The sequence below is a fragment of the Alosa alosa genome, chromosome 24 (genome assembly GCF_017589495.1).
Source record: "Alosa alosa isolate M-15738 ecotype Scorff River chromosome 24, AALO_Geno_1.1, whole genome shotgun sequence".
NCBI classification, from domain to species: Eukaryota; Metazoa; Chordata; class Actinopteri; order Clupeiformes; family Clupeidae; genus Alosa; species Alosa alosa.
Window position 1 is genome coordinate 7,712,153 of NC_063212.1, and position 22,910 is coordinate 7,735,062.

Sequence of the window (22,910 nt, forward strand, 5' to 3'; positions counted from 1 at the left end):
TAACAATGAATTTATCAACATTCTTCTCACTGTGATGAATAATGATAATGTAATTTGGACTTATTTAGCTAGTTTTCTGTTTTCTTTCATTTTGGACACCTCATACATTGAGTGACAGAACACCCTAACTTGTCATACTATATTTACATATTTGGTATTGTTGGATTCAGTACAACCCCACCTTTCCCATAAGCCATCATATGTATTTCTATGATAATCCCTGGTAAAGCAGCTACAAAGTAAATGAAAACATTCTGCATAGATATCCATTTTTTGCATGTCTGCTTATTTTAGGTATATGTTTACATGTCTGTATTCATTCCATACATCAAGATATTCACATCCAGTCTTTTATAGTAGGTAAAGCAACTTCCTGACTATAAACATGCCAAGTTTCAAAGCTCTCAGAGCTTGTGTGATTGATCTGCACTAGTTTATATGCCTTAACTCTCATACGGACAGGCTATATTTTAGTCCTTTTTTGGTTTTGGGGTGTATAACAATATCTGTTCATTTAACAATATTAGCAGTAAAATATTTTTAGCTAAGAATATATAGGAGACCTTAGAGATAAGGAAAAACATTGTTGCGTCTAGTTCTACCTCCGGCAGGGGTATCTCAAAAATGTGGGGCCATAGTCACTAGCCTACTTAGTGGGCGGGCCATGTGAGTTTTTGTTTACGACACCGTCGCAAAACTCTTATCGTAGTAGCCAGATTTGTTGTTGATCAAATTAACAGCATTGTCAGTGTTTGTATGGAAACGTTCAAAACTTTAGTCTTTGGGGGCAGTGACAGACCACAGAATAAGAGACGAATAAGAAACGAATGCATTCAAGAAAAGTCTTCCGTGACTCTTTTGAGAGAGTACAATGACGTTAAAAACAACCAATTTGTTGTAGCAAACAAGCAAGCCAGTGGATAATAACGTAGCATGCATCGACATCGTTGAACAGCCTTTAAGCAGGTATCGACTACGTGGTAGGCTACTCTTTGGATTAAATGCAGACCAAAACAGCAGTGGTTTTGTGATTTAAATGTCACTGTCATACGTTCCTGTTTGAACATCAACCAGCTAGCTTGCCAGTTTTACAGTTAGCTAGCATAGTCCTCCCGAACCTGGTTTGCCAGGGTTTTTTTGCGAGTTGCTTTTGTGTAAGGGAAGTTTCTAACGAAAACAACGGGCATTGAGAAAATGGTTTCTGCCCTCACTCTCTTTTTCAGCGTTTGCCTTCTTTCTCCGGCTATCCTTTGTGTTTGTCTAGCATGATGGCGTCGCAAGGAACCTTATACTGTAGCTAGCATATTATGCACTTAGTCCATTCCCTGTTGTTTAAAAAAGGTAATCTGTCAAAATTAACGTGCCTTCTAAATAGTACCTCCAGTGACGTGGGGCGACTGGAGAGTGCAGAGGACACGGGGGAAATGGAGGGTCACATGCAGCCGAGAAGGTACGCTGATACGGAAAGGATGAGGGATGAGTGGAAGGATGTGGTGGACGTGCACCGTTGCCACATCTGTGGCTTCACCGCAGGTGATGTTGGTAGTCTCAGTGTTCACCTCAGTTCAGCGCATCCCACCACAGTTCAACCTCACCCGAGCAGGTATACAAGCAATGTGGAGCATGGCCAAAGACAAGAGGAAGAAGTGGAGGAGAGGAAACCGTTGTCAGCATGTTTGTCTGGAGAGAGGAATCCGAAGACTCCTAGAGGACTGGATGCAACTGGAGAGGTTCGAGCTGTGTGCATGTCTGTTGAATATTCACTTATTTACCATGTCGAGGAATATTTAAGTGAGGAAGTGAACATTTGGAAAAAACACAGCATGTGTTAGACTTAACTTGTGTGTTGGGCTTAATTTCTGTTAAGAAACATAATCTTCTCCACCAGTATAATGATTAATCTGACAGGCATTGTGCATTGTTTCCTAGTGGGTTTAATGTCATCTGACCCTTTTCCTTGATGACGTGTATGATCCTAATAAAAGTCTTCTCTGTTGCCAGGGTTTTGAAGATCATACCAGGAGCAGAGAATCTGCAGAACCCACCCCACTTAATGGAGTCACCAAAGCTCAACAACAACAGGCATCTCTCAGGTCTGCAACAACATCATCCCAAAGAACAACTCCGCCTTTTGTACCCGAGAGGACCCAGGTGGGGCCACTGCCCAGTTCTCCCGCCACCCCCGTCACGGCCACCAGCGGCCTCAACCGTCCACACGTGGTCTGCCTGCCTCAGGTGGCCGAGCGGCTCAAGCTGGCGTGGCAGCGGTCGGACCCTGTGCATGAGCTGGATGGCCAGCGGGCCCTGGTGGAGGCCTTCAACGCCTTTCCCCTACCCCACGTCTCAGGAGACCGGGGCCCTGGCCCGCCAGTGCGCCCTTCCCGTGGACGACGTCAAGACCTGGTTCATGATGCAGCGCGTGCGCTACGGCATCAGCTGGGCCGAGGAGGACATCCGCGAGACGCGCCACAAGCTGCACACGCTCCGCGGCGAGCCAGAGCAGAGCAAGGAAGTGGAAGCGGCCTCCCCAGGGACGGTCACGCCGGCAGTGAGGCCCAGCGAGGAGGAGATGATGATGACTGTGGACGAAGATGACCAGTACGATTATTATGATGAGGACGACGACGGCGAGGAGGAGGAGATGATGCGCGCGTTCGGAGCGAGCGAGGGCATGATCGCCGAACGCAAACGGCAATATTTGCCTGCGGCCCTCTGGTCAGCGCCGCCTCTCACTCAGCTGGAACCTCCTCCGGACGCCGGCAGCCTCCAGAGGACCGCGGCGGTGGAGTTGCACCATTTCCCCCTGCACCAGCCTCCCCTGCACCAGCCTCCCCCGCCAGGGGTTCCCAGCATCGGTCACCTGTTGGCCTGCCCTCCGTTTGTGCTGACCGGCCAGCCGTTGCGCATGCGCTCCAAGAAGTCGCGCGCGCAGCTGATGGTACTCCGACGGAGCTTTGTCATCAGCAACTGGCCGTCGGAGGGCGAGTTGCAGCGGCTGCAGGGTGTCACGGCGCTCAGCCGCCACGAGATCCGCAAGTGGTTTGCCGACAGCCGCTACCAGCTACGCCGGAGCGGCGGCGAACACAAGACCCCCCAGAGGAGCAGTCACGCGCCCGGGGCAGCGCACGAATGGAAAGTGGCGGCACCCCCAGACGTTCTTCCCAGGACCTCCCTCGGTGACGGCCAGCCACCCGGCGCCTCTGGCCCCGGCGGCGAGGTGGAGGTGGTCATCAAGCAGGAGGACCACAGAGACGCCTTACGAACCTTCATCCGGACCAAAGAGAGCCACGCCAAAATAGCCTCTGGGGTAGAGGCCGTCCCCAGCCTCAACGGACACTCGGAAGCCTCGTCCGCCTCCTCGGCGCCCACCCTGTCATCGTACCTGCTGCCCGGCTACCCAGGGGGCGTGCCGGGCCTTCCCGTGCCCGAACGGCACCAGCGGCTGCGTAAGAAGACGTCGGAGCAGACGGAGGTCCTGCGTCAGGCCTTCCTGCGCTGCCAGTGGCCCACGGCCGAGGACTACAGCCGGCTGGAGCAGCTGACGGGGCTGCCGCGCACGCAGATCATCCACTGGTTCGGCGACACGCGCTACTCCTTCAAGCACGCGCGCCTGCGCTGGATCGGGCCGGACGAGCGGCGCGACATCGCCACGCGCCTGGAGATGGACGCCAGCCGCGCCTGGCAGGTGCGCTGGCACAAGCAGTGGCCCGGCCTGGGCACCGACGGACCTCCGCAGCCCAGCCCCGGCAACTGGATGGACGCCAGCAACAGCTCCACCAGCTCCGTTCAGACGCTGGACGGGATGGCCGGAGGGGACTTTGACCGGTGGTATGACCTGTGGGACGGAGCTGTTCAGGGGCAGGGTGGGGGCGCTGCAGGTGGTGGACTCTGATGCATCACACTGACCCAAAATGCAAGACACCGTCTTTTTTCCCTTAACTCTTCTTCTTTTTTTTGACCTTTTCAAAAAAATTACTTTTTTCATGTGGGATCACCTTATAATTTCAGACTAGATTTTTAACTGCCCTGTTGTTGGAGCTTTGGTTTCTGATTGACAGTGGCATTTCCACTATCAGACCCGTGTGAGCCTGTGCGGTCCATGAGGCAATTCGATTTATGCACCAAGGTTCATTAGCCAGCTCATATATTTCTGGTGGAGCCTCAGGTGTGTTGTGGTGGCTATTTTTGTAGTGTAACGTTGCCTGTTTACACAGATGCTGAAGGATTTATGTGTGTGTCAAAATTGAATAAAGAGTTGCCCTGTTGGGCATAAACAAGATATTCAGTGTCCAAAAAAACACAAAAAGGCAGTTACAACACAGCTGATGCTCCAATATATATATATATATATAAATATATATATATATATATATAAATATATGAGCTTGCTAAAGAGAACTATAATTATTATACTATTGCAAGGTTCAAAATATAAGTGGTGTTACAATCATGGAATGCACTGCAACAGCCAGTTCTCATCCCCTACCTGATGGATCTATCATTGCACATTTTCTTCAGCTCAAATATTTTGCAAACATTTCCATTTTTCATTATAGTGTTATGTTAGTTGGTAGAGTGTGTTTCACGGCACTGACCTGATACGGCTGATTTGGACCCCGCTAATCCTGAGCCACCTGGAGCTCAGGTCGTCCCACTTTGGCCCAAAGGGTTATCCCTAAGGAAACACAAATAACCCTGGCACATACTGACTCACCATCATTTGGTCTGAAAGTGGAAACCGCTGCTATTTTTTAGGATTACGTTTATACATAGCCTCTAGGTCAGGCACAATTATTTGCTTAATGGTACCGTCCGATCATTCAGATTGGTACTCATCAGCTATGAAAAGATAGTTCTCCCTTTGTACTCCTGAAACATTGATTGTTTATATTAGTGTGTTGCTTGGTCCGGGACCATTTTGCCTGGACCGCTAAAGGGCTGTGTGAGGAGCAATTTGCTGAATTTGACAAAAAGTGTATTGGATTAGAATTTTAGACCTTCAGTCCCTCAAGTATTCGTCCTTAAGGTCAGTATGGTGAAGTGCCCATGAACAAAGGATTCTTCTCAGTGGGTCATTCTGTAACAAATCAGATAAGGATTTTGCTGCACCGTCTGAGATTGTGTTCAAACCTTGTCTATGTCATGAATGGGTCCGTAAAACCAAGGGCTGTAAAATATTTCTGGTCAAAACCTGTCTTCATGTTTTTAAGCCCCCGGTATTATTTAAGTATGATATCCTGGAAAACACATTATCTGGAAAGGTCTGAGACGGTGCAGGAACCATTTTCCTGAATTATGTCTGATGAGATACGGAATGACCCACATTTAGTTCCTAAGATTCTTTTGTTAATGAGATGCTTTCATTACGAGTTAAGCATTCTACCCTGCATATTTTGTCATCCTGCACTCAAACCATGTGGTCAGACAGAGGCTTCATGTAGCTGATGAGCCAAGGTTGGAGTGTTCCAGATAGCTTCAGTTCTTTGATGGCTTTATGTTTCTACACAGAAATACTGGCTTTATAGACAGCCATCTCAAAACCATTTTTGCCTATTAAGTTTATGAGTAAATTGCTGAAGTTCTTTATAATGTGGCATGTACAAATTCCGTCATTAGTCTTTCTTAGCAAGGTGTTTATTAAGATATGCCACAACCATGCTAAAATGCCTGAGTGTCTGTGGCAATTATTAATGATGTTGATGCATTAGTGGCATTAAAATAATTTAAAATGGCTAAACCAGTCCAAACACCTGCTTAAGGCAGGATTCAAAGGAGAAGGCTAAATTGCAGGAGTTTAGGTTTAGAGCAAATTTAATATGCATAACATGTGTTCTTGTGTTTTTTTTTTTTTTTTTGGGTTGTGGTTGAAGAATAATCTATTTTTAGTGTCTGAAGTGAATGTTATGAATTGTGTGTGGATCCCCATGTCATCTATTGCCTCACTCCAGTATTGTTAGCTCTGTTACTTTCCAGTTCATCTGGGTCACTGTTTACTTGAATATAACTCTCAAGGTAAAATTCCAGACCTCTGCTACAAGCTGCTTTACGAATAGCCTACTGAAAACTTTTTAAGCCCAAACATTGGGAAAGCAACTTTGCTCTGGATCCATTTGTCTGGCCAGAACAATTGACAGGTAAAGAACGGGTTAAAAGAAAATATTTTAAGTCATTTTGGACAAATGCGTCTGCAAAATACTATAACCATAACCATATTTTGAGAGAGGATCCTTGTATTGTTATTGCTTTGTGTCGGGCCTTTCACTCTCAGAAAACAAAGGATACAGTTTTGAAACCTTTTCGTTTTCTGCTGGGTCTCGCTCTGGAAAACTCTTTAAAGCCAGGACTACGTAAACACTAATAACGCTGGTCTTTGATTGCCATCCAATCACAAACGATTATTTCAGAGCGTAGGATGTCCTGTCTAAGCCATGTCCTTCTGGAGTGTGTTTGGGAGTATACATTTTATTGCACCTCCATCTCCGATTGAACTTACAGAAATATTCTCCCAGCTATAACTCTTTCCACTCTTCCCCGCCCCAAACGTATAGCAATTTTCAGCCGAGAACTTCCTCAGTCCTGAGAGACCCTTGTTTTTTTAGTTGATTCATTTTGTGTGTGCTCTTTGTGTGCTGGCCCTCTTCTGAAACAGGTCATGTTAAACCATTTCTGACTGGGCAATCCTCTTCGTCTGGCCTGGTGTTGTTTTGAATTCACAGCATTACCTTATTTTACGTGTGAAATCATTTTGCGTTCATTTGTGTGATGTAGCATTGTTCTGAGGTACCTGATTTTGGGAAAGTCTCTTATTGTGTGCACACTGAGAGTTCCATTTTCTGTTTGTCTCTCTCAGTTGTGTAAGATAAGGGCACCATCTGTAATATCAGAATTACCCCCCATGACTGTAAACAGAACAAGCCAAGGTGAATCTTTTTATATCTCGGTTGATTTGGTCCACGTCTTCAAAATAAACACCATATATTCATAGTGTGTCTTAACTGTTATATTTAGTTTTAATAATAGTATTGTATTGTCCTTATTTAACAATATTAAATTACAAATGCAAAAGGGAGAGCATATCTGTCTGTAATCATTAGTCATTTCAAGGACTCAACACTCCTACAGATCTTTTTTTTACATAATGTATGTACATCAACAAAAATACCCAGGAGGACTGACAACTTGTAGTTGAAAAAAAGTTTTTTACTTCATGTTTTTCATTTATGTTAGCATGACTTGGCATCCAAATGAAACTTTGAATGTTGTCATCATGTTACCCTAATATTAAAGAAAACAAGTTTCTAGTAATCTAGTTACATAAGCTTAGAAACCTGATTATAAATACAACAAGCAGCATGTTGGGCTATACATCAAAATAATATAGTGTTGTGCTTACTAGTGGGTTTAATTGGTGACCTTGAAAAAGAACACACCCAGAAGTATCTCTAACATCTAGAACATTCCTCTTTTTTTAAGCAAGTGTTAATATAATGAAATAATAATAAAAGGGCCTGCCTGTTAGTCTTTTTCATCACCGATTGTGAAGTTTACCCACAGCGTCAGACTAAAAAAAAAAAATGCCACCTATTGTGTCTACATCCACACACAGTCATGTTGGCGCTGTGCCAGTGACTGATGCCCTGTGGTAGAGGTGGGGGCATCAGTTCCACTGCGCTTTGTAGGTGACAGGCTCATGCTGGTTCTGAATCAGGTCGGCGCCCTCAATGATTCGCTTCATCATGGAGGCACACGTGATGAGCATGTGGCCGGCGGCCTGGAGAAGCATGGAGCCCATCCGAAGGGTCTCCCTGAAAAATGACCACCCAGTCAGACCACTTCATCAAACTCAGACTCTATAATCATGTTGGGTTGTGTGTATTGCATGGGTGTGTGGAACTACAACCAGTAATATACCATTCTAAGCTTTTGTTTTGCATTAACACAGATTTTGTTGTAAGGAAGTGTAACCGTCAACCGGTGAAATACCATATAAAGCTTATATTGGTATTTGCCAATTTCTGATTCTATTCCTATGCCCACTCCGCCATTGACTCACCTCAGAAGTTTTTTGGGACCTAGGAACTGGAAGTCCGCTCCGACCGAGTACAGGCCTTGGAACGTGGCCATGACGCTGAGCGAGCCGAACACATCCTGTGGGCTGAGGCGGTAGAAGTCCAGGACTACGCGAGCGATGTCCTGGCCCTTCCTGGGTTTGCTCTCGGATGGTTTGATGCCGTTGCTCCTTGGAAGAGTCTGAAAAGTGGCGTTGCTTTGTGTTAGCACTACATCAAGATGACCCCAATTACAATGTCATAATTATACTGTAATCGGTGCTTGTGTGCATATCCTCTGTCTGATTCCATTATGTGGTATAACACATAATATGGATGTGGAGCAAGGGACTTAAATGTGCACTGCATCAAGATGGACAGATTATCCCAATTACAGTCACATGATGATTATACTGTAATTATTGAGGAATCCACCTATGTGGCGGATGAGTATCGTCTGCTTAAAATTCATTACTTGATAATACACGTGGTTTAACACATGATTACACAGGTTTATGGAGCAAGTGACTCAGATTTCTCAATACCTTGATGCCTTTGTAGGAGAGCAAGCACCATTGCCATAGTCAGTAAGCATATATCTAGTATTTATACTGTTGCTTCACATATTGCACAGTGGTTTGTATGTAAATGTGATACACATGCATTGCAGACACGTACAATGTGGGCTGTCCAAGTCTGCCCAGGCTCTAGGCCCATGAACACGGTGTTGTCCGGCAGGACGGTCAGGAACTCCTCCGAGTCCACCTCGGTTCCATCCTCCTCACACACTAGCAAGAAGAGAGAGGACAGCGCCAGCACCTCTGCCACCTGTAAGACGGAGTCGAAAAGGCCTGTCATCAAATGATAATGATTTCTCTTATATTCTTCGTTCTTGTGATAGTTTTGAGTTTTTCAAAAAGCGTTTAAAGATCTGTTTATGTATTTAACAAAAAAATCCTTAAATCACAGTTTATATCAATGATTATTGTTATTATGATGATTTGCTATTATTCTGTTAAAATTATTACTATAATTTACTATACTTTTTCATTATTACTATAATTTTTCATGTAGCCTATGACTATATAACATGTTACTTTTCAATGATAATTTTTATTGTTATTATTGTATGTCGTTTTGGATAAAAGCGTCTGCTAAGAACCAGAACAATAACGTGTGTGTGTGCGTGTGTGTGTGCATGTGGGACTGTGTCTATGCCAGTGGATGTATGGACAGTAGCAATGAATGTGAGCTCATTAGTGTCTTTACAGTGTAGTGCTAGTGAAGGCTTCTCCTCAGATGTCTGGTAGTTCAGCATTACTGACCTGAACTTACATACCAATCTGACCTACAGATGTCCAACAGACATACAGTTCTTCCCCTTCTGGTTTCTCACCTTCTCCCTCAGCTCCTGCAACGTTGTCGCGGTGATGCCCTTCCTAATTCCCCGGTCATGGGTGGTCACCTTGAATGGCCGCTGTGGGGGCGAGTACACCATACGAGAGACGGACCTGAAGGAGACAGAACCCAACGTCAGACTGAATCACTGAATCCGGAAGGAGAGAGAGAGAAAGAGAGCCTGTGTGAGTGTCAATGTCTTCAAGTGGCAGAGTCATTCCTGAATAAACTACACAGCAATACTAATAGCCAATCCACAAAGACTTCCAGACTAAACAGTGGCTGGGATTATCGTCTTATGACGTTTTTTGAATTGATAAATAAAGTTGTTTTTTTTAGTGTAATGTTTAGGAATTTCGCAATAGACTAGTACCGGTACATTATATTGCTGTTACGCCATCAGAGTCTGATATGGTATGAGTTGTTACGCAAGACAGTATACTGAGAAATGAGAACCTAAGATTATCCAGACAAAAACCATAATGAAAACACACTATGAAGGCAGTAAGACAGCCATCATACCTGGAATGAGTACATGAACTACATACAATAAAAATATTATTAGGCAACAAATTGAAATAGATCTGATTGGTTGATTGAAAGTGTTCTGGTGTGAGGAGCAGTATTATTTCTAGAGTTGGTAGTAGTAGAATAGGGCAATTCCACAGAAAATTGATTTTTGTCACATCCATAACGCCAGTGAAAGGCCTTGGCATTTGTATGATGTGAATGATAACATTCATTGTTTGTGCATTTTTTCTCATGTACATTCTTCAGTCAAAAATAGCAAATGCTCAAATCTCATGTAATCATTCACATCATAGCCTACCATACCATCACATTTTATTGGCGTTATGGATGTTACAAAAAACGTAATTTTCCATGGAATTGCCCTAGTTGAATGTGGTAAAATGAAATTTAAAGGCAATGCCGTATGACAATGTTTGTTGTTGTAACCCCTATACATAATCCCTACATACAAACCTCTTTGTTTATTCTCTGTAAGATACTCACTTAAATAGTGATGATGTCGTTTCCATGTTTCTGTTGGTCAAAACTTTCCTTGGTTATTTAGTCTTTCTGTTGCTACTTTTCCACGCTGTTTCTCTTTAAAGTAGATTGTTTTTGAACCGCGAGTATGTCTTTAAGCTGATCAGAGATTTTTGGACTATTGTACTGATTGTACTTTGGAAGAGCTGGGGTGATAACCATGGGTGATAACACAAAGAGAGATGTCAGCGGGTGAAGTCCAGTAGTGTGGAATGCCAACGACAAAGTATGAGTGTGTGTGAGTGTGTGTGTGTGTGGGGGGAGATTTCATAGGTGGTGAATTAAAATAGACCACTTTGTACATAAGATGGCCAGGTAAGTCAATTAGCCAATGTCTGAGTGTTTTGAAACCAATTGACACCATGATATACCAAGATGTATAGAAGTGAACTTAACTTTCAACCTAAAGGCAAAGCCTGCCAGGATGAAAGGTAACTGACCCTGACAGAGGCTGAGAGAGCTACTCATAGAGCATCTCTCACAATAGGCCAACATCAAACTCTTTGCCCCACTCTATAGTGCTTTCTCACAGATTGGCTTTGCTATGATATTACAATATGTTTGACTTGTTTATTCATTTATACTTATAGGTAAACACATAGATATATATACAATATCTATGTATCTCTATGGGTAAACCCTTATGTATACGTCTATGCCTTATACCCTCCTTGTGTTTATTTTATGTTCATCGGTTTTATGTTCCTGGTCAAAAATGACTGCCTCAACTGATTATAAATCCATAATAATACGTTGAACTAAACAATATTGTAAAAGTAATGTTGCTGCTGCTGAAGTTAGTACTAATTAGTGGTAGCATGGACCAGGCACAGAGCAGACTCTGGCGCTCTCTAACAGTTAGTGCAAGGCGCCGGATGCGTAGACCAGTCACGGAGGCCATGGCTGAGGCACTGAGTTGACTATGGAGATCAGTCACAGAGTCCACAATGTCAGATATTGAAAAAGTGCTATTGCAAGCATGGCCTGTTTGAACTACAACCCCCTCTCTATTTTTGGCAGAGAAATTAAAAGGAAGTGAGGTGGGTAGGTGTGCATAGGCCTATGTGTGTATGAGTGAAACCGTGCCGCACACTCTGAGTTGATAGCTAGATTCTTTATTGAGGCGATAACGTTTCGGCCAGTTTGGCCTTCCTCAGATCGCATAGTAACGCTCAGATTCAACCCTTAGTCTTACAGAAGATAATTAAACCTACTTCATACACCTGACATCAATCCAGTCAGCTTCCCATCAAACTGGTGTGGGGGCATTAATAGACATCAAGTGTCAGAGTACAATCTTAATCTAAATATACATATTGTTATCCTAAATATTATTACATAAATCAAACATATTACAGAAATTCATGTATCAAATGGATTAACAAACATCATTAAAATATCAGTTCTGTATAAACATCATAAATAACATTATTTGCAAATCCAATAAATGTAGGTCTACATATTGTCATCATAAAATTGTTTAGATAATAGTCATACATATGAAATTCATAAATTCTGTAGATTAACAAACAATATTACAACATCATTTCTCTATGAACATTATTTGTCAGTCTAATTTATCTATTTCAAAGGGTCACAGGAAACAAAAATAAATCTAAGTCGTCGCCCCCCCCCCATGCCTATATATTTCAAAGAAGATACTGGATGGTTAAACTCAACAAAATATGCTGCTACAGGATAATTCATATTTTTACATCTAATAGTACTTCTGTGCTCAGCAATGCGTATTTTTAGAGCTCTGGTGGTTTTTCCCACATGAGATTTACCACAGGGACTTGTAGTAAGTATATGACTGCTTTCGTATTACATGACATCGATAAATATAGATTAGATTAGATTCAACTTTAACAAATATAATATAATTGCATTGACTACAAGTACCACACCTACGGTTCCCATCAGGAATAGGAGCGAGAGTGTTTGAGATGTAGAGCAATTGGGAGATATATAGGAGTGTACTAGTTGATCTCTGAGGTTTCTTCTCCTGTATACCATTAACGGCTGTTCAATAAATTTCCCTTGCAATTCATTATCTGATTTCAGTATATACCAGTGTTTGTTTATAATTTTCTTTAATTTTACTGAAATTTTACAATATTCTGTGGAAAATATTATCTTACTGTTGGATTTCCTTTTATTTTTGTTTTGAAGTAAATCAGATCTTGGTATTGCATCTATTTTAGTAGCAGCATCATTTAGAACTGATTGATTATAACCTCTTTTTGTGAAATTATTCATAATTTCTATGCTATTCCATCTAAAGTCCTCTGGTTTTTGGCAAATGCGCTTTACCCTGCATAATTGACTAAAGGTAAGGCTGTTCTTCAAGTGTCGAGGATGGTCCGAGTCTGCCTTTAGTAAGGTGTTTCTTGCTGTCAGTTTACGATACAGATCTGTGTATGTATGAGTGCCGTAACGGACAATTCACAGGTCAGGAAAGCTATTTTTTTATCCATTGTCCATTGTATATGTATTGTAAGTATTCTGAACATGTATTTAAATATGAGAAGAACATTTCCAGTTCATTCAAAGATCCCTTAAACAGGCAGAAGACGTCATCCAAATATATTTTCCATAACATCAGGTTACTTTTAAAACTATGGTTTGAATAAATATGTTGCTCTTCAAATAGCCATGTATAAATTGAAAAAAGGATAAAAAGAACTACCCATGGGTACCCCACGCTTTTGTATATAAAATGTATTCTGAAACAACCAGTAGTTATATTGCAAGATCAATTTGGTCAATAGGTAATATTCCAATGCACCTCAGCTCTGTTCTAGAATCTTTGGTCAGAGCTGAGGGCAACAAACGTAGAAGGTCAAGAAGGTCGCGAGACATCTTTGTGACGTAATCATAGAAGAATTCCATAGTTACAAAGGAAAATCACTTAGCTTAGTTCTTTGGTTCTTGTCATGCGTGATGAAGTAGGCCTGTGTAGGCTAAACCAGCTAGCCAAGTATCTTTGGCTAAACTATCGAAAACGTTCAAATCCAACAACAATATGTAAATAGGTAGGCCCTTCGTTCCCCCTGCAAATAATGTTTTTTTTTTTTTTTAAACTTATTATTTTCATTGTTGATATTTGATATTGATGGGGTTTTATTTCAAATAGGGCTACACAGGAAAGATGTTAAATTACTCAAATTATTAGAATGCTTAATGTTGGCTTTTTCAACTTCAAAAACATTTTTGACTAACTATGTGATGTTCATTACATTTGTTTGGCTGACGCATTTTTTAGCCAAAGCGACTAACAACATGGTAAAAAAACAAAACAAAAAAACAGTTTAAATGTTCATATTCTGTAGGGTAGGCTAAACAACAAAAAGGACAAAAGCTTCTGAAAATATCATAATCATATATTCTGTGCGCGTCTTTTTTTTAAACATTGTTAATTATTGGCGTAGAGGTTAAGGCCACTTGTCTATGTTATTTTATGTTGGGTTTTTTAAATCCCGACATTGGTCCCTGTAGATTTGGTCATTCATTCCATTTAACCCCCTCCTTCTTTCTCTTTCAATAGCTTGGTAGCCTAACCGATTAATTCTGTAAACAAACGGGATTTAAGATGTCAGTAAGAAGACGTTCGATACTTTCAAAGGTATGTCTGCACAACATTTAATTTGATCCAAGTAGTATACAGTGAACGCAGTTAGTGTAACTGCCCTGGCCTATTTTCATTAGCATCCAGTAGACTAATGTAGCTAGCCTATTGATAATTTGCTCCTGAAACAATAATGATGCATGACAAATCTCCTCTCATTCCTGCAGAAAAAGTATGAGGACTCAGACAGACGGTGGGATATCTTAGGAAATGAAGATAGTGGGTACACAATATGCATGAAGGAGATCACTCTGTGTGAGGTAGGCCTAATGCTTTGCTGGTGAGGTTCATTAATTGTGTACTTAACAGATGCAATATGTAACATTGACTAAATGTTATGTCACTGTCACACCAAACAGTCTTTTTAAGAGACTACATCTGCTCTGACCTTATAAAGTGCCTACATCAGGCGAATTTAAATCTATCCAATGCTTCTGCTTGACTGGTTTCGATTGCAGACTTGGAGGGGAAATTTGAAACAGCTATAATCAAGTGGAAAAGGATTTTCTCAATCTACTACCTCTTGTTACAGTTGACAGCTAACTTGTAGACAGGGGGGAAATCATCCTTTTGCAAGGTCAAAGTAACTACCACTGTCCATACAAAAGTCAAAGTCAAAGCCTGCTTTATTGTCAATTTCTTCACATGTCAAGACATACAAAGCGATCGAAATTATGTTTCCCAATATCCCACGGTGGAGACAAGACATATTTTACCAATTAAGTCCACAGACAAACATAAAATTCAAGTAAACAATATAAAAAGTAAATAATAAGGCACATACAATGAAGAAATAAGAGCACCAAAATTTGGGTTGAAATTGTGCAATTGTGCATACAGTAGACAGTCAATATAATAGTGCAAAAGTCAGGCCAATAAATGGCTGAGGTGGTTCTGTTTGACCTTGAAGTATGCAAGTGGCATAGTGGTGCAAGTTATGTAAGAGCAGCAGAAGTGTGTTCAGAAGTGTTTTCAGGACAACAGGACAACAACAAGTTGCAAAGTGTGCAAGTGTACAAGTGGAGTAGTGCAAGTGGAGTAGTGCAAGGCAGCCATTGTGGGTCCAAAGTCCAGGATATTATGTAGCTGAGGGTGGAGGGGGGAGAGGGGGGAGAGAGTTCAGCATCCTAACAGCCTGGTGTATGAAGCTGATGGTGAGTGTGGTGGTGCGGGAGAGCAGGCTTCTGTACCTCTTCCCAGAGGGCAGTAGATCAAACAAATTGTGAGCGGGGTGACTTGCATCACTCACAATTTTGGTCGCCTTGCGGGTGAGGTGGGAGGTGTAAATGTTCTTCAGGGAGGGGAGTGAAGCACCAATAATCCCTCCAGCTGTGTTCACTATGCGCTGCAGGGCTTTCCTGTTGAATTCAGTGCAGCTTCCGCCCCACACAGCGATACAGCTGGAGAGGATGCTCTCAATGGTGCCTCGGTAGAATGTGGTCATGATGGCTGGTGGAGCACTTGCTCGCCTGAGTTTCCGCAGGAAGTAGAGGCGGCGCTGAGCTTTCTTCGCCAGTGATGCAGTGTTGGTGGTCCAGGAGAGGTCTTCACTAATGTGCACACCCAGGAATTTGGTGCTGCTCACTCTCTCCACCACAGCACCAGTGTTGAAGAGAGTGAGCAATACAGCACACATCAGTGTGATGCTGTATTGGGTGGGCCTGATCCTCATCGGTAACTTGGCATCCTTTCAAAGACGTATTATGTGAAGGTCACACCGTATTATGTGAAGGTCACTATCTCTGTTCCTCTCTCCATCCTCCCAGGAAGATGACATCGACACAGAGAACTTTGTCTCTGAGGTGCTTGTGGGAGCCGTGCTGGAGCATTTCCTGTTTAAGTGCCTCATCCTCTTAGTCATCATCAGCAACGCCATCATCATCTCAATCCAGACGTCCAATCCAGTTTTCACCAAGGTTAGTGTCAAAGAGGCCTTTTCTGTACAGCAAGACGTACCGGAATACATCTTCATTATATTTGTAAAAAGATACCTTTTGCTTTTCACAACTTTTGTTGCAGAAATATGAAATTCCATTCAGTGTATGCGAACACATAATTCTCAGTGCTTTCACCTGGGAGATCCTGGTCAAGTGGTTCTATGGCTTTGCAGTTTTCTGGAGGGTACTGTACATGCTTATGTTCAAATCACTGCCGCTGAATGCATGACATACACAATGAGAATATCTTATTTGATTTTCATTTCTTATAAAACATGTCAGTCATGAACAATTACGCTGCTTGAAATATGCCTTTGCAAAGAGTGGTAGTCTAAATTGAACCACCCCAATAAAAAACCTCTGTCATTTCAGAATGGGTGGAACATACTGGATTGCGTAGTAACAGCAGCTCTGTTACTGGGACCTATGATCTTTCCGCAGGGGAGAAGTGTCTTCAAGGTCATGAGGTAATAATCATCAAACAGTGTTTCTGACTGTCGTCCACTCTATGCAGAAGGATATGCAGATTCTCAGCATGACCAGATTGTAAAATAATGGGGGAAGTTGTTTGATATTCTAAGTAGGCTACCCAAGCTACGTTGCTTTCCAGGGTGCTCCGTGTGATTCGAAGCGTCAGCAACTTCGCCAGCATGCGCGGCGTGGCCAGGATGATGCAGGTCATCTGGCAATCTATCCCCGACTTGGCAAACATCTTCCTGCTCCTCATCGTTATCATGCTGGTACACATCATCTATCTGCTAAACCATGCCCATCCACCCATCCCTCTGTAAAGCCATCCATTCTACCTCACATGGCCACATTATTTCTATGTTTGGTGCGGTGTTATGTACTTGCCTTTGCTGTTTTAGGCTGTGGTGTGTTTGGTGCGTTGTTATGTACTTGCCTTTGACGTTTTAGGCTGTAGTGTGTTTGGTGCGGTGTTATGTACTTGCCTTTGCTGTGTTGGCCTGTGGTGCAGGTCTTTGCTGTGTTTGGAGTCACTTTGTTCAGCACTGCTGTGCCGTCGGCGTTTGGCGACCTCACGTCATCCCTCTACACCCTATTTGTCTGCATCACTCAAGACGGATGGATGGACATTTATAACAGATTCAAAGAGTGAGTATCAGCAAAACAAAAGCATTTGTGTTTTCACAAGATACTGATAGCATTAATCAGAGGCATTTATGTGTAAACCTTTAAAAACACACCATTACGTACGAATTTCCACAAAAAAAAAAGTTGTTTTATGACAGCGGCCATTCATTATTTTTGACCACTGATTTGAATGTGTTGGAATTCTGTATTTACCTTTGATTGCATTTCCAGGGTTGGACAATCACAGCTGTACGGCGCTTCAGTGTACTTCTTCATCTTCCTCACCATCGGCGCCTTCATCTTTGGCAACCTCTTTGGTGCCGTGGTAACCATCAACTTAGAGATGTCCATGACTGACATGGATGAAAAAAGTGGCGAGAACCCATTGATGGTGAGTCACACATCCCGAGCCCAACATCAGGCCTTATATTTGATATCTGGATCAGGATTTAACATGACAACAAGACCATATTACATGTAATACAGTGCATTGTAATGCAACAAATTAAAAAAATTAGCTCTGAGAGATATCATATTTTTAGCTAGGTTCCTGTACATGGATGAAGTCAGGCTTGTGCAAAATTCAGAATTGAATTGAGAATGACTCCTAAATTCCAATTCAATTCTTGAATTTGAATTGAATTTGAATTGAGGTCCAAAATAGGATGTATAATTACAATTTGAATTTGAATTAAAGGAAGTAGAATTGAAATTCAATGAAATTCAAAGAAATTCATAAACATAATTTAAGGGTAGTGCTTAACAATGAAGCTTCACAGTATATGTCAGATATGATTGCATCAAACATACAACTTATAAATTAAAACAGTAACCAATTACATTTCCAAAGTAGTCTTCCCAAAACTGAATGTATGTGAGATTCAACACATTCTTTCTGTTGTGTGACTGTGGTATTGCCGTGAATTTAATTCCACATCCTGTCATTCCAATTCCAATTCAAATTCAACTTCCTGTGGAGCAGAGCCAATTCAATTCAAATTCCAACTCATGAATTGAATGAAGGCCAATTCTAAAATTCGGAATTTTGCACAGGCCTGGATGAAGTGTGTCTACAAAGCTGACTGCAAAGTTAGGGCAGTATAAGGCCATATGACTTCTGTTTATTGTTTTTCAAATTAACAAACAAACCGTGAGGTCTGAATGTAAATTGAGATGTTACAAAAACATTTAGAAGAAACATTATATATATATTAGGAATGTAACGATTACCGGTATAATGGTAAACCGCGATAAAAATGTTGACGATAATAAGTACCGTTTTCATTTCAAACATCATGATTATCACTGTTGATTACCGCGGTGTGGAAACCGTGTGTTTAATCCTTCCCAGCTTCATCAGAGCCTGCTTTTGACATACAGTAGGCCTGGTACAATGGAACAAAACTGGTACCCTACTGATTCTGTTGTCTAATTGATGGTTTTAACTACGATTTTGATTAGGCTACACCTGATTTTAAAAGGCGGAACTTTTTCACCGCAAAACGTGCACTGTATCATGTTGCCACTCTGCGTCTTTTTATGTTCACGTCCACATTAAATCCATTCCACTCACGTTATCAGGAGAATACAGTAGCCTAAAGTTTTATTTTGAACGCTTATTGGTCTCACTCATTGCATCCAAATAACAGAAATAGCAAACTCCAAGTTATGGTAGGGCAAGTTAAGCTATAAGCACATAGCCAATTAAACATTAAGAAAAAGTGAATGGGACACTTTTAGAAACTATTTCAGCTTGTGTAGGCCTATCAGTTCTTTCTGAACATGTTGAACACACTTTTAGAAATACCGTGATAATACCGAAAACTGTGATAATTTTGGTCACTATAACCGTGAGGTTAAATTTTCATACCGTTACATCCCTAATATATATATATAAATTCTGCAGATATTTTCACTGATGTTTTCCTTTAGTCTAGGACAGGACTTAATCCATGGATGGAAAAAGATCCATTATGTTTTGTTCTCTTTCTGCCTTAACCTATTTCACCCATGCCACTTCTAAAACAGATCTTGCCTGAGGAGAATACCCTACAGATGGACACCATGGTCCATGTGGAGAAGGTGGTGACCAAGACCAAAATGACCAAGAGGCAGAAGCCGTGGAAAGGCACCTTTGTGGAGAGCCTGAGGATGGAGACATTCGAGGAGCTTCTCCTTGTCTTGTCCACCATGCAGACCAACATGATGGAGTACAAGTCGATTCGCCAGAAGCTGGATAAGTAGGTTGATCCTGCATGTGATTTAGCATTTTTATTTTCAGACATACAAAGGAAAAGTGTTACAACCTTGTGGTATACTGTAGGTAGGATAGTTTCCACATCAAAATTAAAAAAATAAAAATAAATTATTAATTAAAATTATTCAAAATTATTCAAAATTAATGCAGTCTCATGTGTGTTGAATGTAGTGATCTGTTTCTTGGTTTGGAAAATTCGAATCAATTAGATCTGATTGAAATGCTCTGGTGGTATGACCTTAACCCTTAGAACCCGATTGACGCAAAGTGCGACAAAAAACACACCCTTTCTTCTCTGTTACATTGTTCCACAACTGTTCATCGCAGCGAGATTAAACCTTTATTGCGTGACAGAGCAAAAGTGGGGTTTTCCAACGAGACCACGCACTTGTCTGTACGTTAAAGTATGAAAATAAAAAAAAAATCATGAAATTAAATCAAATTGCATCATATTTACAGTCTATACTTCTCTGCGTTCACCTGCGCACCCATTACTCTCGTTTGAATTACTTGCGAACCCGTGAACGCATAGATATGGCAAGCATATCAGGATATATAGTTTTTTAATAACTTGCTATGTTCCATAAATGAAATGATAATTTAAAAGCTGCATTTTGTGTTTACTCAAATATTTGGATGATCTGAAACATTTAAGTGTGACAAATATAGACAAAAATAGAAGAAATTTGGAAAAGGGGCAAATACTTTTTCACAGTACTGTACTATATGTCTGAAGGCTATGTTTGCACAGCCTAGTCATGACTATTTATACTATTTATTACTACTTATACTATTTGAATGACTAATTCCTGGCCACTGGCTGTAGGATTGTGGAGGAGGTGCACAGCCTCCCCTTCAACAGGGAACAGGAAAACGCTGTGATCATGCGTGACCAAAGAGCTGCAGTACTGAAAAACACCATCCTGAAGGATGACATTGCCATGGGACGCACTGGAGACATGCTGTCCACACTGATGACCCTGGAGAAGGTAGGAGAGACCAAAGATTCTAGAACAGAGCTCCGCTCTAGAATCTTTTGGAGAGACTGTGGGAATCATTTGTACAGTGTATAACAGGGCTGCAACCAACGATTATTTTCATAACTGATTCATCTGTTAAAGACACCCTTGACACTTTTTTTATTTACCTTAACAGAACATTTCCAAAATCATTTTGATGGCACATAACCTCATAACATTTAGGGGCAGCCGTGGCCTACTGGTTAGCGCTTCGGACTTGTAACTGGAGGGTTGCCGGTTCGAGCCCCGACCAGTAGGCGCGGCTGGAGTGCCCTTGAGCAAGGCAACTACTGTAACCCCTCACTGCTCCCCGAGCGCCGCTGTTGTTGCAAGCAGCTCACTGTGCCGGGATTAGTGTGTGCTTCACCTCACTGTGTGTTGTTCACTGTGTGCTGAGTGTGTTTCACTAATTCACAGATTGGGATAAATGCAGAGACCAAAGTTCCCTCACGGGATCAAAAGAGTATATATACTTATACTTGGTATAAGTATAAGTGGCCCTTTATAGGCGATTACCGACCTAGCAACTTTCTGTGTGCAGGCAGGCCTGAGATTACCTGGTGTATATTAAACACATGGATCCAATTAAATATTTGAATGAAAAAAGATTAATTAATATCAAGTGTGTGTGACTATTACATTAGGAAATCACAGTTTTGGTGTTTATCTATCTGGACAAAACATAACAACAAATATACTACACTCTCCACTATTCTTATTCCTGATGTTGCTTTCCAATGTCCACATGATCTGGTTTTGTGTGCTCTGTATTCACAGGCTCACGTTATTAACTCTGGCACGGACTCCCCGGCTATGTTCCAGAAAGGTCTGCGCCATGAAGCTATGCGGAGAATGTCTGTAGCCCAAGATAACAAGCCACCACAAGCTAAAAGTGATGCCTCCTCAAAAACCCCTCAACCAAAAGAAGAAACAGCTGAAAGCAGCACCAAGCACAAATAAGGCATTGCTGCAATATGTACTTCTTCACTAAATAAATACTGTAGCTAGATATATCTACTAGGGTTAACAAGACACATCTGTAATTACATTAAATGGTGAGAAACTAAATACAATCCTCGAAGATGTTAATGTAAATGTAATGTTATATTGTTTGATTGTCATAATTGATTGATCAGGGTTGAGGGGCCAAACTAAACTAACATTACAATCTGTCTCTGTTGGCCTTGTCAAACACTGTGTCAGGGCCTTATCATGGTTTCCAAATAATAATAATAATAGCCAAATTATTATTATTATTATTATTATATTATTACAAGGATACAAGGAAGTTTGCAGTGAATGTAGAAGAATGCAGTGAAATTATGTCTGGTGTCAGCCTATTTGTGCATTTAAGTGCAGTAGAAGAGGGGTTTAGTAGATTAAGTGGCAAGGGCTGCCACATAAGAAAGGTGGGGGAGGATTGGGATTGGGCGGGGGGCACCAACAAGGAGCACCCAAGAGCAACAGGGGCAAAGAAAAACTCCCTTACCAAGGTAGAAACCTTGGGCAGATCCACAGCTCAAGGGGCTAACCCAACTGCCAGGGGTCTTGGTGTGTGTGTTGGGGGATGACAGGGGAGATGGGATAGTGTGCAATATGTAATCTGTGTGTATATGTGCAATCTGCTGTGTATGTAGGGAGAGGGCAGTGTGCAATATGTGTGTTGGAGAAGCTTCCTCATGAGACAGTGTGCTGTGTATTGGGGGGGCAGTGTACTGCAAGTATGGTGCAGGGACTTACTATTGCAAGCAGAGTACTGTATGTATGATGTATGTGAGTGATGACAGTGAAGATGTGTGTGTGGGCAGGAGGGGAGTGGGAGTGGAGCAGTGACTGTGTGTGTGTAGTGTGTGTGTGGGGTAGGTGGGGCAGTGTGCTGTAAAAGCATGTAGAGGATGTGTGTTGGAGAAGATCCTGAAGACAATGTGCTGTGTATGTAGGGAAGGGGGGAGGGCAGTGTGCAAGTATGTAGAGGAGGCATACTGTAGCAAGCAGTGTGCTGTATGTATGTGAGGTGATGACAGTGATGATGGGGGTGTGTGTGTTTTTGTGTGTGTGTTGGGGATGGGGTGGGTGAAAGGCTAGGCAATCAAGGACATGGGTAGATGGAGGAGAAATAATAAATAAAAAGTTCTATGGAGATGTGCAAACGCTGGAGAAAGTCAGATATGTGTGTGTGTGTGTGTGTGTGTTTTGACGCAGGATGAAATAAGAAAAATAAAATAAAAGGTCTGTAGCATATGGAGAGGGATGTAAAAGTAAAGTGTTGTGGTGTGTGTGTGTGTGTGGGGGTCATGAGTGCTGAGGGAGTGAAATGAGTGAAAAGTCAGTATAGTGTGAGTTCAGAGTTGGGAAATGTTTGAGAGTGCTGAGGAGTGAATGTGTGCAAAGTCAGTATAGTGTGAGTTCAGAGTTCGATGGCCTTTTGGGATAAAACCCTCCTGAGTCTCTCAGTTCTGGCTTTGTGACTACATAGAC

General features: G+C 41.9%; 3 protein-coding genes across 3 annotated transcripts; 2 read left to right on the forward strand and 1 right to left on the reverse strand.

Annotated features, from left to right (window-relative positions):
* The first annotated feature begins 719 nt into the window (after positions 1-719).
* Positions 720-4,279, forward strand: LOC125289676 (zinc fingers and homeoboxes protein 3-like). The gene is given in 4 exon segments (XM_048236637.1): positions 720-980; positions 1,376-1,730; positions 2,002-2,325; positions 2,327-4,279. Coding segments are annotated over 3 exon segments (2,196 nt in total). The 5' UTR covers positions 720-980; positions 1,376-1,424; the 3' UTR covers positions 3,893-4,279.
* A 3,364-nt stretch (positions 4,280-7,643) lies between these two features.
* On the reverse strand, positions 7,644-10,677 carry cideb (cell death inducing DFFA like effector b). The gene is made up of 5 exons (XM_048236638.1): positions 10,461-10,677; positions 9,445-9,559; positions 8,727-8,876; positions 8,054-8,250; positions 7,644-7,805 (listed from the first exon to the last, which is right to left on the reverse strand). Exons 1-5 carry the CDS (start codon positions 10,484-10,486, stop codon positions 7,658-7,660), a joined length of 636 nt encoding a protein of 211 aa, XP_048092595.1. The 5' UTR covers positions 10,487-10,677; the 3' UTR covers positions 7,644-7,657.
* Positions 10,678-13,431: 2,754 nt separating this feature from the next.
* LOC125289645 (cation channel sperm-associated protein 4-like) lies at positions 13,432-21,462 on the forward strand. The gene is made up of 12 exons (XM_048236600.1): positions 13,432-13,531; positions 14,044-14,121; positions 14,292-14,384; positions 15,891-16,040; positions 16,144-16,245; positions 16,434-16,528; positions 16,672-16,801; positions 17,041-17,177; positions 17,388-17,547; positions 19,185-19,396; positions 20,240-20,402; positions 21,210-21,462. Exons 2-12 carry the CDS (start codon positions 14,089-14,091, stop codon positions 21,390-21,392), a joined length of 1,458 nt encoding a protein of 485 aa, XP_048092557.1. The 5' UTR covers positions 13,432-13,531; positions 14,044-14,088; the 3' UTR covers positions 21,393-21,462.
* The last annotated feature ends 1,448 nt before the right edge of the window (positions 21,463-22,910 follow it).

Bases quoted from the DNA above. Each gene is read 5' to 3' on its own strand.
- cideb (XM_048236638.1), bottom strand. From the start codon at position 10,486: ATGGAAACGACATCATCACTATTTAA. The intron at 9,560-10,460 runs GTGAGTATCTTA...TGTCTCCTTCAG, and splicing joins ACGACATCATCACTATTTAA to GTCCGTCTCTCGTATGGTGT. The intron at 7,806-8,053 runs GTGAGTCAATGG...GTCATTTTTCAG, and splicing joins GGTCCCAAAAAACTTCTGAG to GGAGACCCTTCGGATGGGCT.
- LOC125289645 (XM_048236600.1), top strand. From the start codon at position 14,089: ATGTCAGTAAGAAGACGTTCGATACTTTCAAAG. The intron at 14,385-15,890 runs GTAGGCCTAATG...CCATCCTCCCAG, and splicing joins AGGAGATCACTCTGTGTGAG to GAAGATGACATCGACACAGA. The intron at 17,548-19,184 runs GTGAGTCACACA...CTTCTAAAACAG, and splicing joins GTGGCGAGAACCCATTGATG to ATCTTGCCTGAGGAGAATAC.